General features: G+C 39.7%; 1 protein-coding gene across 5 annotated transcripts in view; it reads right to left on the minus strand.

Moving 5' to 3' along the window:
* Nucleotides 1–17,061, minus strand: part of FRY (FRY microtubule binding protein) — a 653,558-nt gene that overhangs the window by 212,396 nt on the left and 424,101 nt on the right. For all 5 annotated transcript variants that reach the window (XM_073613350.1, XM_073613351.1, XM_073613347.1 and 2 more), the window contains 4 exons: nt 11,843–11,933; nt 5,836–5,915; nt 5,668–5,748; nt 1,834–2,002 (listed from right to left, as the gene is read on the minus strand). In XM_073613350.1, the coding sequence (XP_073469451.1) occupies nt 1,834–2,002; nt 5,668–5,748; nt 5,836–5,915; nt 11,843–11,933 (421 nt within the window). The remainder of the gene's footprint in view (nt 1–1,833; nt 2,003–5,667; nt 5,749–5,835; nt 5,916–11,842; nt 11,934–17,061) is intronic.

Here is a 17,061-nt window from a genome sequence, read left to right on the forward strand (position 1 = left end):
GGCCTTGCTTGCAGTAGATATCCTAGCTGGTATTTTTACTAGTGTCCCTGTTGCTCAGAACCTTGGCTTCAACGGTCATGCTGTCAGGCTCCATGCACACTAGCGTTTTTGTTTTTTTTTAAGCTAAAAAAACGCTGGGAAAAAAAAAAAAAAAATCACTGGATAAAAAAACGCTGGTAATAGCTTTTTGTAGGAGTGTTTAGGAGCATTAGCATTTTATTGGCATTTTTGCAGTATAAGGGGAAAAAAAGTTTAAAAACCACAATTGGTAACATTTAGCTGTGTTTAGGAGCGTTTCTGCTGGAAAAATGCTCCAAGAAACTCTACAAAACTAATATTTTTTTATGTTCCTACACGCTGAAGCTCAAAAAACACAAATAGCCTAAAGTAGTGTGCATTGACACATAGGATAACACTATTTTGCTTCTAGGAGCAGAAACAAATGCTAATAACAGCTTCTAGGAGCTTAAAAAAGCTAGTGTGCATGGAGCCTTAAAGCTAGGGACCGTGAAGCAGCATGGCAAATCAGTCCTTGGGACACACAATCTTGACGTGCCAACAGAGCATCTAAAAGGTGCCTTACCAGGTCAGCATACCACCCAATCCAGATCAATGAGGATTACCAGCATTCCCTCCATCTATTTGTCTCAGGCTACCATCAGCCCCAAGACTCAGAGAGTCAAACCAATGCCAATTGTTACCTCAATAGGAGTTCGATTAAGTATCCTACCGGGGGGATGCCATGAAAAAGTAGCAGGGCTAGTACTGGGGCAGCACCTAGAACAGGGACACAAACTGGTAGTGTAGGACAGTGGTTCTCAACCCTGTCCTCAAGTACCCCCAACAGGCCATGTTTTGGGAATTTCTGCTAGAAAAATAGCTGTCCAAAATACCAAGCCATTAACTCTGAATTAAAGCACCTGTGCAAGATAAAAGAAAACCTGCAAACATGGCCTGTTGGGGGTACTTGAGGACAGGGTTGAGAACCACTGGTGTAGGGGACCCAAAGCAAAGTGTAGAAATCTCTCATGTGCTGGAAAGATAGGGACATGAAAGGGGGGGGGGGGGGCATCTCTAATAAACCATAAAGTCTCATTAATAAAGGAAGGCAATAACTGATGTAGTAATGTCCATTCACGATTTCCCAACCTGAGAGAAGAGATTCAGAACTTTGAGATCAAGAGTGGGGCAAATGCCTTCTTGGGGCTTGGGACCAGCTTGAAGTAAAACCCCTGAAAACATTCTACTACAGGATTTGAGGCAAATTCTTTAAACATCTATCAATGTGCATTTGAAGCTGCAAAAAGTCAGATCCATCCCTGACCAGAGAGTATAATTTCTAGGCTTGAGAATATCCAGCATCATCTATCCCTTTTCTCCCCAGCTCGACTGTCCCAGGCCCTTCTCTTTTATTAACTGGATTCTAGTTTAGTCATGGAGGCTTAGCATTATGTGCAGGTGTTATTAGAGATTCCTATTTTAAGGATGCTATGTACCATACCCTGCCAGCCCCCCCCCATCTGCATGCAACGAATAGAGAGGCAAAGAGACAGTGATAAAATCATTGGGTCTAAAATAAGGCATGCACTGAAGCTGGAAAGTTGTTATTTCATCATTTTATTAGCATGTTGATGAAAGGCGGAACCAGAAAAGGCAGAATACATTTCAGCCGAGGTAATCTGATTCCTTACCCTGAGTTACAAATGGTCAGCAAAATAATGTTTTATGTTCTATCATGTATGAAACATTCATGCATAGACCCATTCTCTACCATGGAAAATAAGATTTCAGTGTCACCCTCTGTACTTTGTCACAGGTGATAAGAAAGCATACCTGCATAAACTGGAGGGAGGCTTCAAAGTCCTCCACAGGATACATCTTAATGCGGAAGAATTTCATTCCCATTATAAGACTGATGATGCTTTGAACCACATACGGGTTCTGTTCTTTGTGCCTCAGCTCTTTCAACTCAGCCATAAATTTCTTCTTCACGGAAGGAAACCTGACAAATTAGAGATGACATCAAATAAATGATATGAAATGACTTTCATTCCAGAAATGAACAATTCTCTATAAAGCTCATTCATGTGATTTACTGGTGTAACAATGGCTCTGCTAGATAAAAGAAGGCTGTGTCCCAAACACCATCCTATTTTGAGTTCAAATGACACTCTTTATACCTTAAGTTTAAGTTTCATTAATGGTAAAGTTAAGTAATCCTGTAGCATGGTACTGCTGCCAGTCCTTATTGCACTGAAAAACCTTAGACCAGACACTGAATGCTTAAGGGCCTTCCAAAGATTTTCCAATCTATTACCCGATTAATACACTACCACTACAGGGCAGAGGTTGGCATCTAAGGTCACAAATAAAAACTTTAAACATGAGAAGCCTCCTTTAAGTTACTTAGAGGCTGGCCTCAAAAATATCAACTTGTGCACTAAAATACAGTCAGGCTCACTGTGTCTTGACCAGAACATGGACATACATTGTATTCAAAAGCTTGGGTAACTAACAGCAAATGCATACAACTTCAGCAAGCAACAAACCTAATATATTTCTGCAAATGTCAATACAAAATGATCAATTAAGAGTATGAAATTGACAGACTTGAAAATATAAAAACCACAAAATATGGCATGTCTGGGCAACCTGCAAGTCAACACTTAGTAAGTAGGTCACAATGTCTAAACACATCATGTAACCAGCTAACATTTTTGCCTTAGACATGCTTTCTCAAACTCTTGTAAACCACTTCTGTGTCACAAACAAATGGCCACAAACGGAACCTGACTGTACGACCTCCATAAAATTCCAACTAGTTGCATCTGTATGTAATGTGAGGGGAGGCCCTTGGACTATACAGTTGTTGGCACATCTGAACAAGAATGTTCAATTAGATGGGGAGCTATGTGGTCATCTGTAATTAACTGTATATTTAACAACTACCTATTGTTTTTAATAATTTATAATACTATTCACAAATTAATAGTATTTATGTGTTAAAATCAAAAAGGAGAAGGTCATGTTTGGTGGGGGGGGGGGGGGGGGGGGGGCTAACCTTTGCATACTGCTAAAGATCAACAAGCTTTATGAGTCACTATCCAGCGGCAATCAGATTGCACTGCAAAGAACACTTCAATCATAGGTAGGGGTCAATGCTCTGCTGAGTGAATGATACCCATTCACCATGGATGACAGGGCAGTACTTCATAGGTGGAGAGCCATACTACAACACCAGTCTATACACAGGCCTAAGAGATCCCATCAAAGATGCAATGACAACATTTCTCTTCATTTACCCTCCTCTGTGTTAATTTCCATTGTCCCCTGTGCCCAACTTATTTAGATTCTAAGTGACATATCCAGACAAGTATGTGAATTCCTGCAAGTAAATACATGCAATAGCTTGTAATCTCAGGGGAAAAGATCTGCTTTATGCAGACCACATGTAAAATGTCCCCTTTTCTTTTAAATTGGTGATGCACTTAACATGGAACAAAAACCTTTAGTCCAGTCCTATATAAATTGTAGAAAAATGGTATCAGTCTTTTAAAAGTCTACTAGAAGAAGTCCCTAAAATCTGATATACACAGTGTTGCCAATCTAATATGCTTTCAGACACCAGGAGCTGAAGCGGTTTAGGAAGCTGGGATGGAAAAGCACAAAGAGGACCCCAGCACTGTAATTTCTAATATTCTATTGTGCAATCCAATAACAATTGGCCTAACAGAATTATAAATACTTTGGGCAGGCCAACAGTCCACAAATATGTATTTTGACTGTATGCTTAGCTTGGTGTTTCTCCTAAAAAATATTCTGTGTTGTTGCACCTACTTTATTGCCACATTATGTTCTAGGACTAGGATTACTCACAGTAAGTCAGCTGTGTATGGGAAAAGACCCTCTCACTGTGATCAAAGTACCATCTCATACATATATGAAGTTCTCATGGTCCCCCTGGAGGGATTTTAACACGTATTTAAGGAAGTTATTCAAGGCTACTTTATATAAACCATTCTGTAATTTGAGTTTAGTGATCTTATTAAACTAGACCTATAACAAAAAAAAACACCATACAGCTGTGTTAACAGTCTTTACGGGGTGTACAAGAAAAAAAAAATAGAAGGGCTAAAATCGTTACCTTTTCTTGAGAAATTGATGCTCCCTGATGCACACAGCCCACCTCGGGATCAAGCCTACATGACTGCCCCATAGCTAGTGGGGAGGAGAGGAGGAGCCAGGGTCTCTGGCCGGAAATCCCAGAAGCGGAGGTGTGGGGCCACTCTGTGCAAAACCATGGCACAGAGCGGGTAAGTATAAAATGTTTATTATTTATGATCAGGATTTTTATGTAGTTTTTATAGTATGTTGGTATTATATTAATTATTTGGGGTAATGCTAGAGAAAGTGCTGTATTATTTGCATTTTGGTAGTTTGATTTTCTGTTCTTTTTTAATCTGTGTTATTTGTTCTATGTTGTATTTTAGTTGTATGGATGGTTTATTAGAGTATAGTTTTATTTTTTTTTTTTTTTTGGTGATAATCGCTGTTATTGGTAATTGTGTTGTGTTATTGTGTCTTGTTTTGTTCATTGCTGTGATCTTGTATTGTCTTTGTGGAGTGTGGTAGTGTCGCAATAATTTCCCTTTGGGATTAATAAAGTATTCCGATTTTAAAAAAACGAGGCTTTACAACCATTTTAACACATTTACAAGTCTTAAGCTTTCCAATCCTGTGACTGGACAGTGAAAGGAGAAGTGGAAGACCAATGAGATAATCTATTTGGTACTTTGCTTTCTCCTCCACTGATTTGACCTATGCTGTACAGCAGACTGTAGGAGGCTGATACCAAATCCAATTCTATTACCTACACTGCCTACATTACAAAATGAATACAAAGAACTAAAAACTTTCTATTCTTTACAGCCATGGAAGCTGCCATCTTAGCTTCTGTTTAATCTGCAGTTGCCATGAGGCTGCCTTTGTGACAACAGCTATTTGATGACTTGACATTTCGGTTGAGAGCACAAGCAAATGTGACTATTCTCATTCAAGGAATGCCTTAGATGTACCCATTTTGCGAAACTGTTAAATCAACTTTAGGTTTAGTTCCGCTTTAATTTGCGTCTTTTATAAGTGCTTGGAGTTAAGAATTTAGATAGCTTAACGCAAAACTATATTTAATGTTACTTAATGTTTTCTACACTGAGAACCGAGCGATCGAACACCACCGATCGCTCGGTTCTGACAGTTCCCCTGAGCAGAGAGCCGCTGTTAATCAGCAGCTCTCCCCTCTGATTCCTCCTTGCTCACTGGAGCGCTGAGCTGTGGAGGGGAGGGGAGCATCCGGCTCAGACTCTAAGCAGCTCGCTGAGAGGCTGAGCGGGGTGTCAGTCCAGGCACCTGGCAGATCCCGACTTCCATTGTTGTGATGACCTGTTGCCTGGACTGGCTTGTGTGACGTCAGCAAACAATGGACTTCAGACCGCTCTCTGCTGAAAACGGGTCACGGGAGTGCAAAACGAATTCACTCCTGTGATTCATAGGAGAAGTACAGCCAAACAAGGCTATACTTTTCCTTTAATGCATTCCTGCATTTAGGTAAGAAACTCCCCACAACTTGTTCATCTTTAAGAAGGATAATATTCACAATGGTACACTTACTTTGACTGTGCTAATACTCCTATAACTTCCGCGTATAGATCAGCCACTATATGCATATTACCAGTGTTCGGACCTAGATAGCTAGAAACAAGAAGAAAAAAAAATATGAGCAATACAATAGTATATCAAGAAAAAAAGAATTCTGTAGTAAATTCTGAATCATATTACCCTTCCTTGTATTTAAAGTGCTTAAAAGCCAACGTAATTACATCATGAACCAAGCTGTCAATTACTGGATGTAAGGGAATCTAGAAATACAAAGAATATAGTTGGAATTGGCAGTATAACAACCTTGTCATAAAAGATAATAGGCAGTTAAGATCTATAAATCAACCAATTTTAACTTAAACTGTATTCCTTACATTGCTTCCCTTTTCTAGATAAAATAAATCACTCTCTTAGATAACATATATTTTAAGAACCTCAACATTTTTTTTTATAATATCCAATTGTTCCATAAACCTCCTAGTTTTACATGTAATAGTGGTGTGTATAACAACATATGTGTTATTATCTCGATGCTTGTGTCACTGTATAGTAATGGGTAGTAGCTTCTACTTAGTGGATGTAAACCCCATTCATGAAATCTGACCTGGGCACATACAGTGAGGGAAAAAAGTATTTGATCCCCTGCTGATTTTGTACATTTGCCCCCTGACAAAGAATGGTAGCTTTATTTTAACAGTGAGAGACAGAATAACAACAAAAATATTCAGAAAAAAGCATTTAAAAAAAGTTATACATTGATTTGCATTTTAATGAGTGAAATAAGTATTTGATCCTCTATGAACCAGCAAGATTTCTGGCTTCCAGGTGTTTTCTATACCGGTAACGAGCTGAGATTAGGAGTGCTCCTAATCTCAGTTTGTTACCTGTATAAAAGACACCTGTCCACAGAAGCAATCAGATTCCAATCTCTCCACCATGGCCAAGACCAAAGAGCTGTCCAAGGATGTCAGGGAAAAGATTGTAGATTTACACAAAGCTGGAATGGGCTACAAGACCATCACCAAGAAGCTAGGTGAGAGAGGGTGACAACAGTTGGTGTGATTATTAGCAAATGGAAGAAACACAAAATAACTGTCAGTCACCCTCGGTCTGGGGCTCCATGCAAGATCTCACCTCGTGGAATTCAATGATCATGAGAACGGTAAGGAATCAGCCCAGAACTACTCAGGAGAATCTTGTCAATGATCTTAAGGCAGCTGTGACCATAGTCACCAAGAAAACAATTGGTAACACGCTACACCATGAAGGACTGAAATCCTGCAGCACCCGCCTGTCTGAAGTTTGCTAATTAACATCTGAATGACTCAGAGGAGAACTGAGTGAAAGTGTTGTGGTCAGATGAGACCAAAATCAAGCTCTTTGGCATCAACTCAACTCGCCGTGTTGGAGGAGGAGGAATGCTGCCTATGACCCCAAGAACACCATCCCCACAGTCAAACATGGAGGTGGAAACATTATGCTTTGGGAGTGTGTTTCTGCTAAGGGGACAGGACAACTTCATCACATCAAAGGGACAATGGACGGAACCACGTACAGTCAAATTTTGGGTGAGAACTTCCTTCCCTCAGCCAGGGCATTGAAAATGGGTCATGGATAGGTATTCCAGCATGACAATGACCAAAAACACACAGCCAAGGCAACAAAGCAGTGGCTCAAGAAGAAGCACCACAAGGTCCTGGAGCAGCCTAGCCAGTCTCCAGACCTTAATCCCTTAGAAAATATGTGGAGGGAGCTGAAGGTTTGAGTTACCAAACGTTAGCCTCGAAACACTGAAGCGTAACTCCACTTTTGTTGAGAAAAAAAACATTCCCCTCTGAGTGATCTATGTACATTGCAAGGATTATAACTTTTGTTGCAGATTCCTACCTTTTGTTATTCTGAAGAAATCCCTGTGCTTTTGTCTGTGCATCTGTACTGACTGGGTCTAATGGGAGTGGTTTCATAAATATCTGTCAGCTGTCGCAGCTGCAGGGCACTAATGACGAAAGCTGCTGAGCCTGCATCCCTTTAGACATGTTTCTATTGGGAGTGTCTCACTAAAAACATTATTGTTGCAGGGGATGCCTGAAATCACTTCACTGGGTATATGTGAGGATTTACATCCACCTTAAACCAGATACTCTGACTCCACTGCACGCTTTGTGATGCATGGTTATACTAGACTGTGGGCGCAATTCTGATCAGAGCGGTTGAAATGAGTAATATGAGAGATCTCTAGTCTTAGGTTTACCATCATGCCAAGCTGGTAGTGGCTGGAAGACTTTTTACTGTGGAATCTGTTTGGAGAATGTTTCAGAGTACGATCCTTGCTCTCTGTGTGGAAGCAGTGGTCTTTCCGCAGGTCCAACACCTGCGCTCAGTCAATAGTAGAGGAACAAAAGGTTCTTATTTATTTTGATACACCTGGAACACATTTAGCTGATTTCCAGTGAAAGTTTAATTAAGCTTTAAAGTAAATCCACGCTTTGCCCACTAAGGGCAAAGCAACATGTTCAGCTCCCTCTCAAACAAAGCCAGATTATCCACAAAGCAGCCTATGTAGGACCTTTAGGACCCAGTAGGTACTTATAGAAATCATTATCAATGATTTCTCCAGAGGACTTCTCCAGAGCCTCCCCCATCCTCTGGAATGCTCTACCCCAATCCGTCCGATTTTCTCCTACTTTATCCACTTTCAGAAGATCCCTAAAAACTCATCTCTTCAGAGAAGCCTATCTGGCCCCACCTAACAACTGTACATTTATCTTCTCAATCAGCACATCACTCACAGTTATTACCTCTTGTATCTCTTGACCTTCCCTCTTAGATTGTAAGCTCTAAGGAGCAGGGCCCTCTGATTCCTATTGTATCAAAGTGTATTGTATTTGTACTGTCTACCCTCAAGTTGTAAAGCGCTACGTAAACTGTTGGCGCTATATAAATACTGTATAATAATAATAATAATAATAATATGGGTTCGGGGCTCAAAGCTGCCACCTTGCCTAGGGTCCAATTCTGCCCTAAACCATCTCTACTCCCAGCAGCATATACTTGACTTCTTTTCTCTCCCCTGCCATGGAAGTTTATGGACTTGTGTGATAGCACCAACTGACCAAGTGATGTCATGTCATTTTTGCTGCTACATGTGAGTGCACTGAATTGTATTTATTTAAAAAAGTAACATTAAGGATAGGATCCATTTTACCTGGCTAGGAAGGATTAAATTCCTTAAAATGACCGTACTACTTAGGTTTATTTTTTTTATTCAAATAAACCAAAGTTTCTAACCTCAAGACATACTTCCCTAAGATCCGCACTCAATTTATTGTCTGTATGGGGAGAAGAAACCTAGTCTAATGCATTACTATGAAGGTCAAAAGATGCTTGGGATTTTAACCTCAACGATATGCTTTTATATTATGAGACTTTTTTTTTCTTCATTTGAATAAAAAAATTGACTATCCCATATTATGTAAGGGCGTTAGAGAAGGAGTTGGGATGGACATTTCTGGCTTACATCTCCTCCATTCACTCTAAGATGCATGAGTCTTGCTATAATTCTCAGTGTTATAGGATGTTTGCTAAGTTGTCACTGATATACCCAACCGTTCCTGCAAATTGTTAGTGAGGATGTGGTGAACAAAGGTACAGTCTTACATCTGTGGTGGGAATTCCCATACCTTTCTGGAAAGGGGTACAAGATTTTATTGTGAAGGACACACAGCACATTCTTCTGGATGAACCCCTTGTGGATTTTATTCATGCTTTCTTTAGGTCTATTGGGTTGTATAAAAGGTCCTCTCTACCATACTTGCTGAATACTGCAAAAAGCTTGATACTTTTATTATGGAGGCAAAGTAAAGCCCATATGTTAAGGGAGTGGCTTACTAGAGTTCAATTTACCATGGAAGCTGAGGAATGGGTACATAAGGTTCAAGATTGTTATGCGCAATTTATATTAATGTGGGGCCTCTTGAATTTAATTTTCCTCCTCTACAGATTAAAACCCAATCATGCCAGCTCCCTGAATGTGGTCATCTCTGTAATTTTGAGTGGGTTCTATGGGCTTGGACAATAGAAATTAAGATGTGTGCCAACAAAACAGGTGGATCTTTAATGTTTCTTTCCTTTACGCCTCCTCCTTTCTAGTCCTGCAGGGTTGCTCCTTGTTGGTCTTTCCGGATTTTCTAAATCCAGAATATTTGAATATTGTATGTCATGGTTGGTTATTTGCAAACCTTCATGTTGTGACCATATCAATGTGATGCCCTGTTGAAGGCGGTCATTCCTGTAACACTGATTCAGCTATGTGATGCACTGTTTGTATGGAATTTTCTTGTTGCATTTATTAATAAAGTACAGATTAAAAAAAAAAATATATATGAAATGTTACATCACCATCTAATGCACTTTGTGTTCTCTTTGTATTGCAGGGGTATAAAAAGCAGTTGTGAAGCCCTTAAAAACTAGTTAATAACCGTTTTTATCATGTAAATTGGAGGAACAACCCTGCAAGTAGCAAGAATTTTCTAGTTTGGACTTAGAAAAGGGAGCTAGCAGCTTGATTTCCTAGAGTAAGAAAGGGATCTAGAAGCATGGATTTTCTAGATGAAGTTTAGACTAAAGGGAGCTGAATTCTGGTTACCATGTATAAAAAGTGCACTTCCCTTAACCACTCCAGCCCCGGAAGGTTTCACCCCCTTCCTGACCAGAGCATTTTTTTTGCAATTTGGCACTGCGCTACTTTAACTGGTTATTGCGTGTTCCGTGCAACACTGTACCCAAACAAAATTGATGTCCTTTTTTTTCCAAATAGAGCTTTTTTTGGTGGTATTTGATCACCTCTGCATTTTTTATTTTTTGCGCTATAAACAAAAAAAGACCAACAATTTTGAAAAAAAAAAAAAAAAAATCAATATTTTTTTACTTTCTGCTATAAAACATATCCAATAAAAAAATAAATCATATTTCTTCATCAATTTAGGCCAATATGTATTCTGCTACATGTTTTTGGTAAAAAAAAATCCCAAGTGTCTACAAACTATGGGATTTTTTTATGGCATTTTTATTTTTACGAGTAATGGCGGCGATCAGCGATTTCTAGTAGGACTATGACATTGCAGCAGACAAATCTGACACAAAGTAACACTTTTCGGGGACCAGTGACACTAAAACAGTGATCAGTGCTAAAAAAAAAAAAAAAAAAAAAAGAAAAAAAGCACCGTCATTGTACTAATGACACTGGCAGGGATGATCAAAGGGTTAAATGTGCTCCTAGGGAGTGTTTGCTAACTGTGTGGGGGATGCTTTGACTTGGGCAGGAGAGAGATCTGTGTTCCTGATTAGCAGAAACACAAGTTCTTCATCTTCCCTGGTCCGCCGGACCCGCTGATTGGCTCCCACTGTGTCCAATCACAGCAGGAGCGACTTGCCGGCGGCAAGCGCGACCCCAGACCCCAAAGAAGCCGCATACAGGTACGTGATTTTGCGTTAACAGACTGGCCTGCCGCAGTAAAAGTACACAGGGCAGGTAACTCCACTTTGAGAAAAAAAACATTTCCCTTTGTGTGATCTATGTACATTACAAGGATTTTAAGAAACTTTACTGCAGATTCCTACCTTTTGTTATTGAGAAGAAATCCCTGTGTGTTTGTCTGTGCCCATGTGGCAAAGTGAATCTAATGGGAGTGTGGGGGGGGGCTTCTGTACACATTCTGTACAGAACACCTCCAGATAGCAAAATTGCATAGCATTTTACAGAAAATTACAGCGCTGCAGATTTAAAAAGAAAGGTAATTTGTAATAACATTCAATCACAATATGACTTATGTCGCAATTGTATATGCTATATTATTTTTTCTTTATTTACTAATTTTTTTTTTCCCCACATGAAAGTGGAGTTACCCTTTAATTCTAGTTCTTATAATGAAGCCGAAGAATGTTATACTGTGTAGAATGATGTAGATTTCTATGACAGTACATGAGGAGTCAAAACAATGCAGCAGGCATCCGCAGATATCCTAAAGCTAAATTAATATTAAAGGGCATCTGCTGGCCACTTAATGTATACAATGTCACCTAATTCAATCAACTGTGCATTATCCGCTTCCTGAAACCATAGGAAGAAATTCTGCTGAGCCACTTAATGAAAACTATGAACATGTAGTCCATGGCAGTGTCATCTTACCTGTCTTAAAACTTCAATAAGAACTAATGAAAAAATAAAATCGATTGCCAGATCCCTCCTTTCCATCAAGTAATCTTTTTGCTGTTCATCACTGTATGGGGAAAAAAGAAAATGAACGTCACTAATTGATTTCCAAATAATAAGGAAAATGAATCCATTAATAATCTAATTATAGGAGCAGCAGGAAGTCAAACTGTAATAATGGCTTTGAACATTTAACAATATATTAAATGGGAAAGAAAGTACTTTGTGTCAACACTATTATTATATTAAGTGATAACATTATTTTCAGTGTGCTGTACTAGGACTACACATTTGTACTGTATTGTCTATAGACTGTGAATGAGTGGCTGGTAAGAGCAATGAGATTGCCCATTTAATGGCTCCATATGAAAAATCTACTATATGTCAAATTAACATCATGGCTCTGTAGGACATGGATCTTCACTTGTTGCACTGACAACCAATTTTGCATGCTTCCAGTATAATTTAACTTATTGAGGAGAGGACTTTTTGGGGCTCAATATATTCAATGAGTATTGGCAAACTTCAATGTAGGATTTCACTCTTCACTGTAAACAGGCCCTACAGTTCTGCTTAATAGTTAAAGGGCTTGTTAACACCCCCCCCCCCCCCCCCCCCCCAGTGCTTGAGCGGTGTAACCTGCCCCTCGCTAAACTGTAAAAAACCTGGCTGATCCTGCCACTTACTGTATCCCCCTCTCTACGCTGCTGAGCCCTGACTACAGTGGTCAGCGTTTGTCCCTCCGTCATCTGCAGCCCTGATCTGCTCTCCACTCTCCCCCTCACCCCCTCCCTCCCTGCCTCTCAGCTCCGTGTTCTGTGTCTCTTTCTCCGTGTCCCCCCCGCTGCTAGCGGCCATGTGACCTCCCCAGCTGACGTCAGAGGGAGATCTCGGCCCCTCCTACAGAAGCCATGTATCACAGATGTAAAGCGGTCACGAGTCACGTGACCGGCCTGAAGATCGCTCAAAAAAAGGTATTTACATGCCTCATTTGTATAAAAGACTTACACAGTGTGCTATGCCTAGCTTTAATAAAGGGACTGGCAGTGATTTGTATATATGGGTTCACAAATATTTTAATTCAGAACATTCAGCATGCTGTAAAACAATGTATGCTACAAAATGTGTTTACGCTAAAGACCTAATTTTCACCTAGCCCTTCAGTAAAAACTGCATATCAAGACAGAAAGTCCATAGACTTAGGCAGCTAAAGTTATATGTACTTCTCTTTTATAGACAAAGCCAAGCATTCACCTCCAAGCCTTTCGCCTCCTGAGCCTCTTTTGGGTTCTTCATTAGGATGGGTGTCCTCACTGACCAATACAGAAGCTTGGCATTTAAAAGGGCAGCGACAATCTTAACTTTTGCCAGAGTATATTGATTTGCATTTAACTTCAGCTGCCTAAATATCTGGATCTACTGATGATTTTGTCATGTGGTCTTAAATAAATCTCTGCTTATTCATTTCTTTCATTGCATGCTCAGTTTCAATAGCACATTTTTTTTCAGGTCACTTTAAAAGCTATTTCCACCCAACCTTGAGTTTTCAATTTGAAATTCCTCAGTGACCATAAATGGAGCTACTTGATCACTTCTGGACCACACTGTGCACTCTGTCATTTGGCTTTGCAGCAAAATTGGTATACGCTAATGTGTATGTGTCCCCGATGGAGTCCTCAAGAGATAGCATTTTTGGATGGAACTGGCCTTAAGCCCACTACACACCAGGTAAATAAGGGTGATCAAAATGGGGAATGTGTAGTCAGATAAACCGCATACAAGGAACAAATTTATAGTGCATTCAACAGCCTAGAGTAAACTCCATTCCTTGGCATAAACTGCAAAATTCCCATAGGGTTTTCAAGGATGCTTTAATGGCTTGTGTATGAAGAGAGCATAATGACCACTGTGGTATTTCATCTAATACACTCTAGGAATAAAGTAATGCAGACACTGCTAAACCTCAATAAAATGTAAACAATGCTTGGCTACTAAAAAGCTGGTTTATATCTCATGTGAAACATTATTTTTTAAGTATAGAAAGGAGTAGAATAATATACAGGTAAACTAGTCAAAAGTTTGGAACACCTCCATTTTTCCAATTTTTATTGAAATGTAAACAATTCAGGTCCAGTGAATAACCTGAAATAGTACAAAGGTAAGCGGTAAACTATAAGAGGTTAAAAAAGGCTAACAAAAACTGAAAAATAATGTACATTTCAGAGTTATAAAAAAAGTCCCTTTTCAGGAAAGTAGTAATGGGTTAACAACGCACAGTTTTTCTGCAGCAATTAAAGGAGTTGTAAAGGTGGAAGTTTTTTTTTAACCTAATGCATTCTATGCATTAAGATATAAAACCTTTTGTGTGTAGAAGCCACCCAGCACCCCCCTAATTACTTACCTGAGCCCCCTCTCTCCAGCGATGTCCAGGAATGTCTAAGCCGTTCGGGACACTCCTCCTGATTGGCTGAGACACAGCAGCGGCACCATTGGCTCCCGTGCCGCTGGAGGTGGGAGGGAGGGAGGGAAGTAAAAATAAAAAAAATAAAATAATATGGTTGCATAAGTGTACACACCCTTAAACTAATACTTTGTTAAAGCACCTTTGATTTTATTACAGCATTCAGTCTTTTTGGGTATGAGTCTATCAGCATGGCACATCTTGACTTGGCAATATTTGCCCACTCTTCATTGCAAAAACACTCCAAATCTGTCAGATAGCAAGGGCATCTCCTGTGCATAGCCCTCTTCAGATCACCCCACAGATTTTCAATCGGATTCAGGTCTGGGCTGTGGCTGGGCCATTCCAAAACTTTAATCTTCTTCTGGTGAAGCCATTCCTTTGTTGATTTGGATGTATGCTTTGGGTTGTTGTCATACTGAAAGATGAAGTTCCTCTTCATGTTCAGCTTTCTAGCAGAGGCCTGAAGGTTTTGTGCCAATATTGACTGGTATTTGTAAGTGTTCATAATCCCCTCTACCTTGACTAAGGCCCCTGTTCCAGCTGAAGAAAACCAGCCCCAAAGCATGATGCTGCCTCCATAATGCTGCTGTTTTTGCCCCAAACATATCTTTTGGAATTATGTCCAAAAAGTTCAACCTTGGTTTCATCAGATCATAAACACATTTCCCACATATTTTTTGGAGAATTCAGATGTATTTTTGCTAAATTTAGCCGGGCTTGGATGTTTTTCTTCGTAAGAAAAGGCTTCCGTCTTGCCACTCTACCCCATAGCCCAGACATATGAAGAATACAGGAGATTGTTGTCACATGTACCACACAGCCAGTACTTGCCAGATATTCCTGCAGCTTCTTTAACCACTTGAGCCCCGGACCATTATGCTGCCTAAGGACCAGAGGTCTTTTTCCAATTTGGCACTGCGTCGCTTTAACTGCTAATTGCGCGGTCATGCAATGCTGTACCCAAACGAAATTTGCGTCCTTTTCTTCCCACAAATAGAGCTTTCTTTTGATGGTATTTGATCACCTCTGCAGTTTTTATTTTTTGTGCTATAAACGGAAAAAGACCGAAAATTTTGAAAAAAAATGATATTTTCTACTTTTTGTTATAAAAAAAAATCCAATAAACTAAATTTTAGTCATACATTTAGGCCAAAATGTATTCGGCCACATGTCTTTGGTAAAAAAAATGTCAATAAGCATATATTTATTGGTTTGCGCAAAAGTTATAGCGTCTACAAACTAGGGTACATTTTCTGTAATTTACACAGCTTTTAGTTTATGACTGCCTATGTCATTTCTTGAGGTGCTAAAATGGCAGGGCAGTACAAAACCCCCCCAAATGACCCCATTTTGGAAAGTAGACACCCCAAGGAAATTGCTGAGAGGCATGTTGAACCCATTGAATATTTATTTTTTTTGTCCCAAGTGATTGAATAATGACAAAAAAAAAAAAAAAATATTTACAAAAAGTTGTCACTAAATGATATATTGCTCACACAGGCCATGGGCATATGTGGAATTGCACCCCAAAATACATTTAGCTGCTTCTCCTGAGTATGGGGATACCACATGTGTGGGACTTTTTGGGAGCCTAGCCGCGTACGGGGGCCCCGAAAACCAAGCACCGCCTTCAGAATTTCTAAGGGTGAAAATTTTTGATTTCACTCTTCACTGCCTATCACAGTTTCGGAGGCCATGGAATGCCCAGGTGGCACAAAACCCCCCCAAATGACCCCATTTTGGAAAGTAGACACCCCAAGCTATTTGCTGAGAGGCATGGTGAGTATTTTGCAGCTCTCATTTGTTTTTGAAAATGAAGAAAGACAAGAAAAAACTTTTTTTTCTTTCTTTTTTCAATTTTCAAAACTTTGTGACAAAAAGTGAGGTCTGCAAAATACTCACTATACCTCTCAGCAAATAGCTTGGGGTGTCTACTTTCCAAAATGGGGTCATTTGGGGGGGTTTTGTGCCACCTGGGCTTTCCATGGCCTCCGAAACTGTGATAGGCAGTGAAGAGTGAAATCAAAAATTCACGCCCTTAGAAAGCCTGAAGGCGGTGCTTGGTTTTCAGGGTCCCGTACGCGGCTAGGCTCCCAAAAAGTCTCACACAGGTGGTATCCCCGTACTCAGGAGAAGCAGCAGAATGTATTTTGGGGTGTAATTTCACATATTCCCATGGCATGTTTGAGCAATATATCATTTAGTGACAACTTTGTGCAAAAAAAAAAAAAAAAAATTTGTCTCTTTCCCGCAACTTGTGTCGCAATATAAAATATTCCATGGACTCGACATGCCTCTCAGCAAATAGCTTGGGGTGTCTACTTTCCAAAATGGGGTCATTTGGGGGGGTTTTGAACTGTCCTGGCATTTTATGCACAACATTTAGAAGCTTATGTCACACATCACTCACTCTTCTAACCACTTGAAGACAAAGCCCTTTCTGACACTTTTTGTTTACATGAAAAAGATATTTTTTTTCCCAAAAAAATTACTTTGAACCCCCAAATATTATATATTTTTTTAAAGCAAATGCCCTACAGATTTAAATGGTGGGTGTTTCATTTTTTTTTTTCACACAGTATTTGCGCAGCGATTTTTCAAACGCATTTTTTGGGGAAAAAACACACTTTTTTAAATTTTAATGCACTAAAACACACTATATTGCCCAAATGTTTGATGAAATAAAAAAGATGATCTTAGGCCGAGTACATGGATACCAAACATGACATGC

The sequence above is a fragment of the Aquarana catesbeiana genome, linkage group LG02 (genome assembly GCF_042186555.1).
Source record: "Aquarana catesbeiana isolate 2022-GZ linkage group LG02, ASM4218655v1, whole genome shotgun sequence".
NCBI classification, from domain to species: domain Eukaryota; kingdom Metazoa; phylum Chordata; class Amphibia; order Anura; family Ranidae; genus Aquarana; species Aquarana catesbeiana.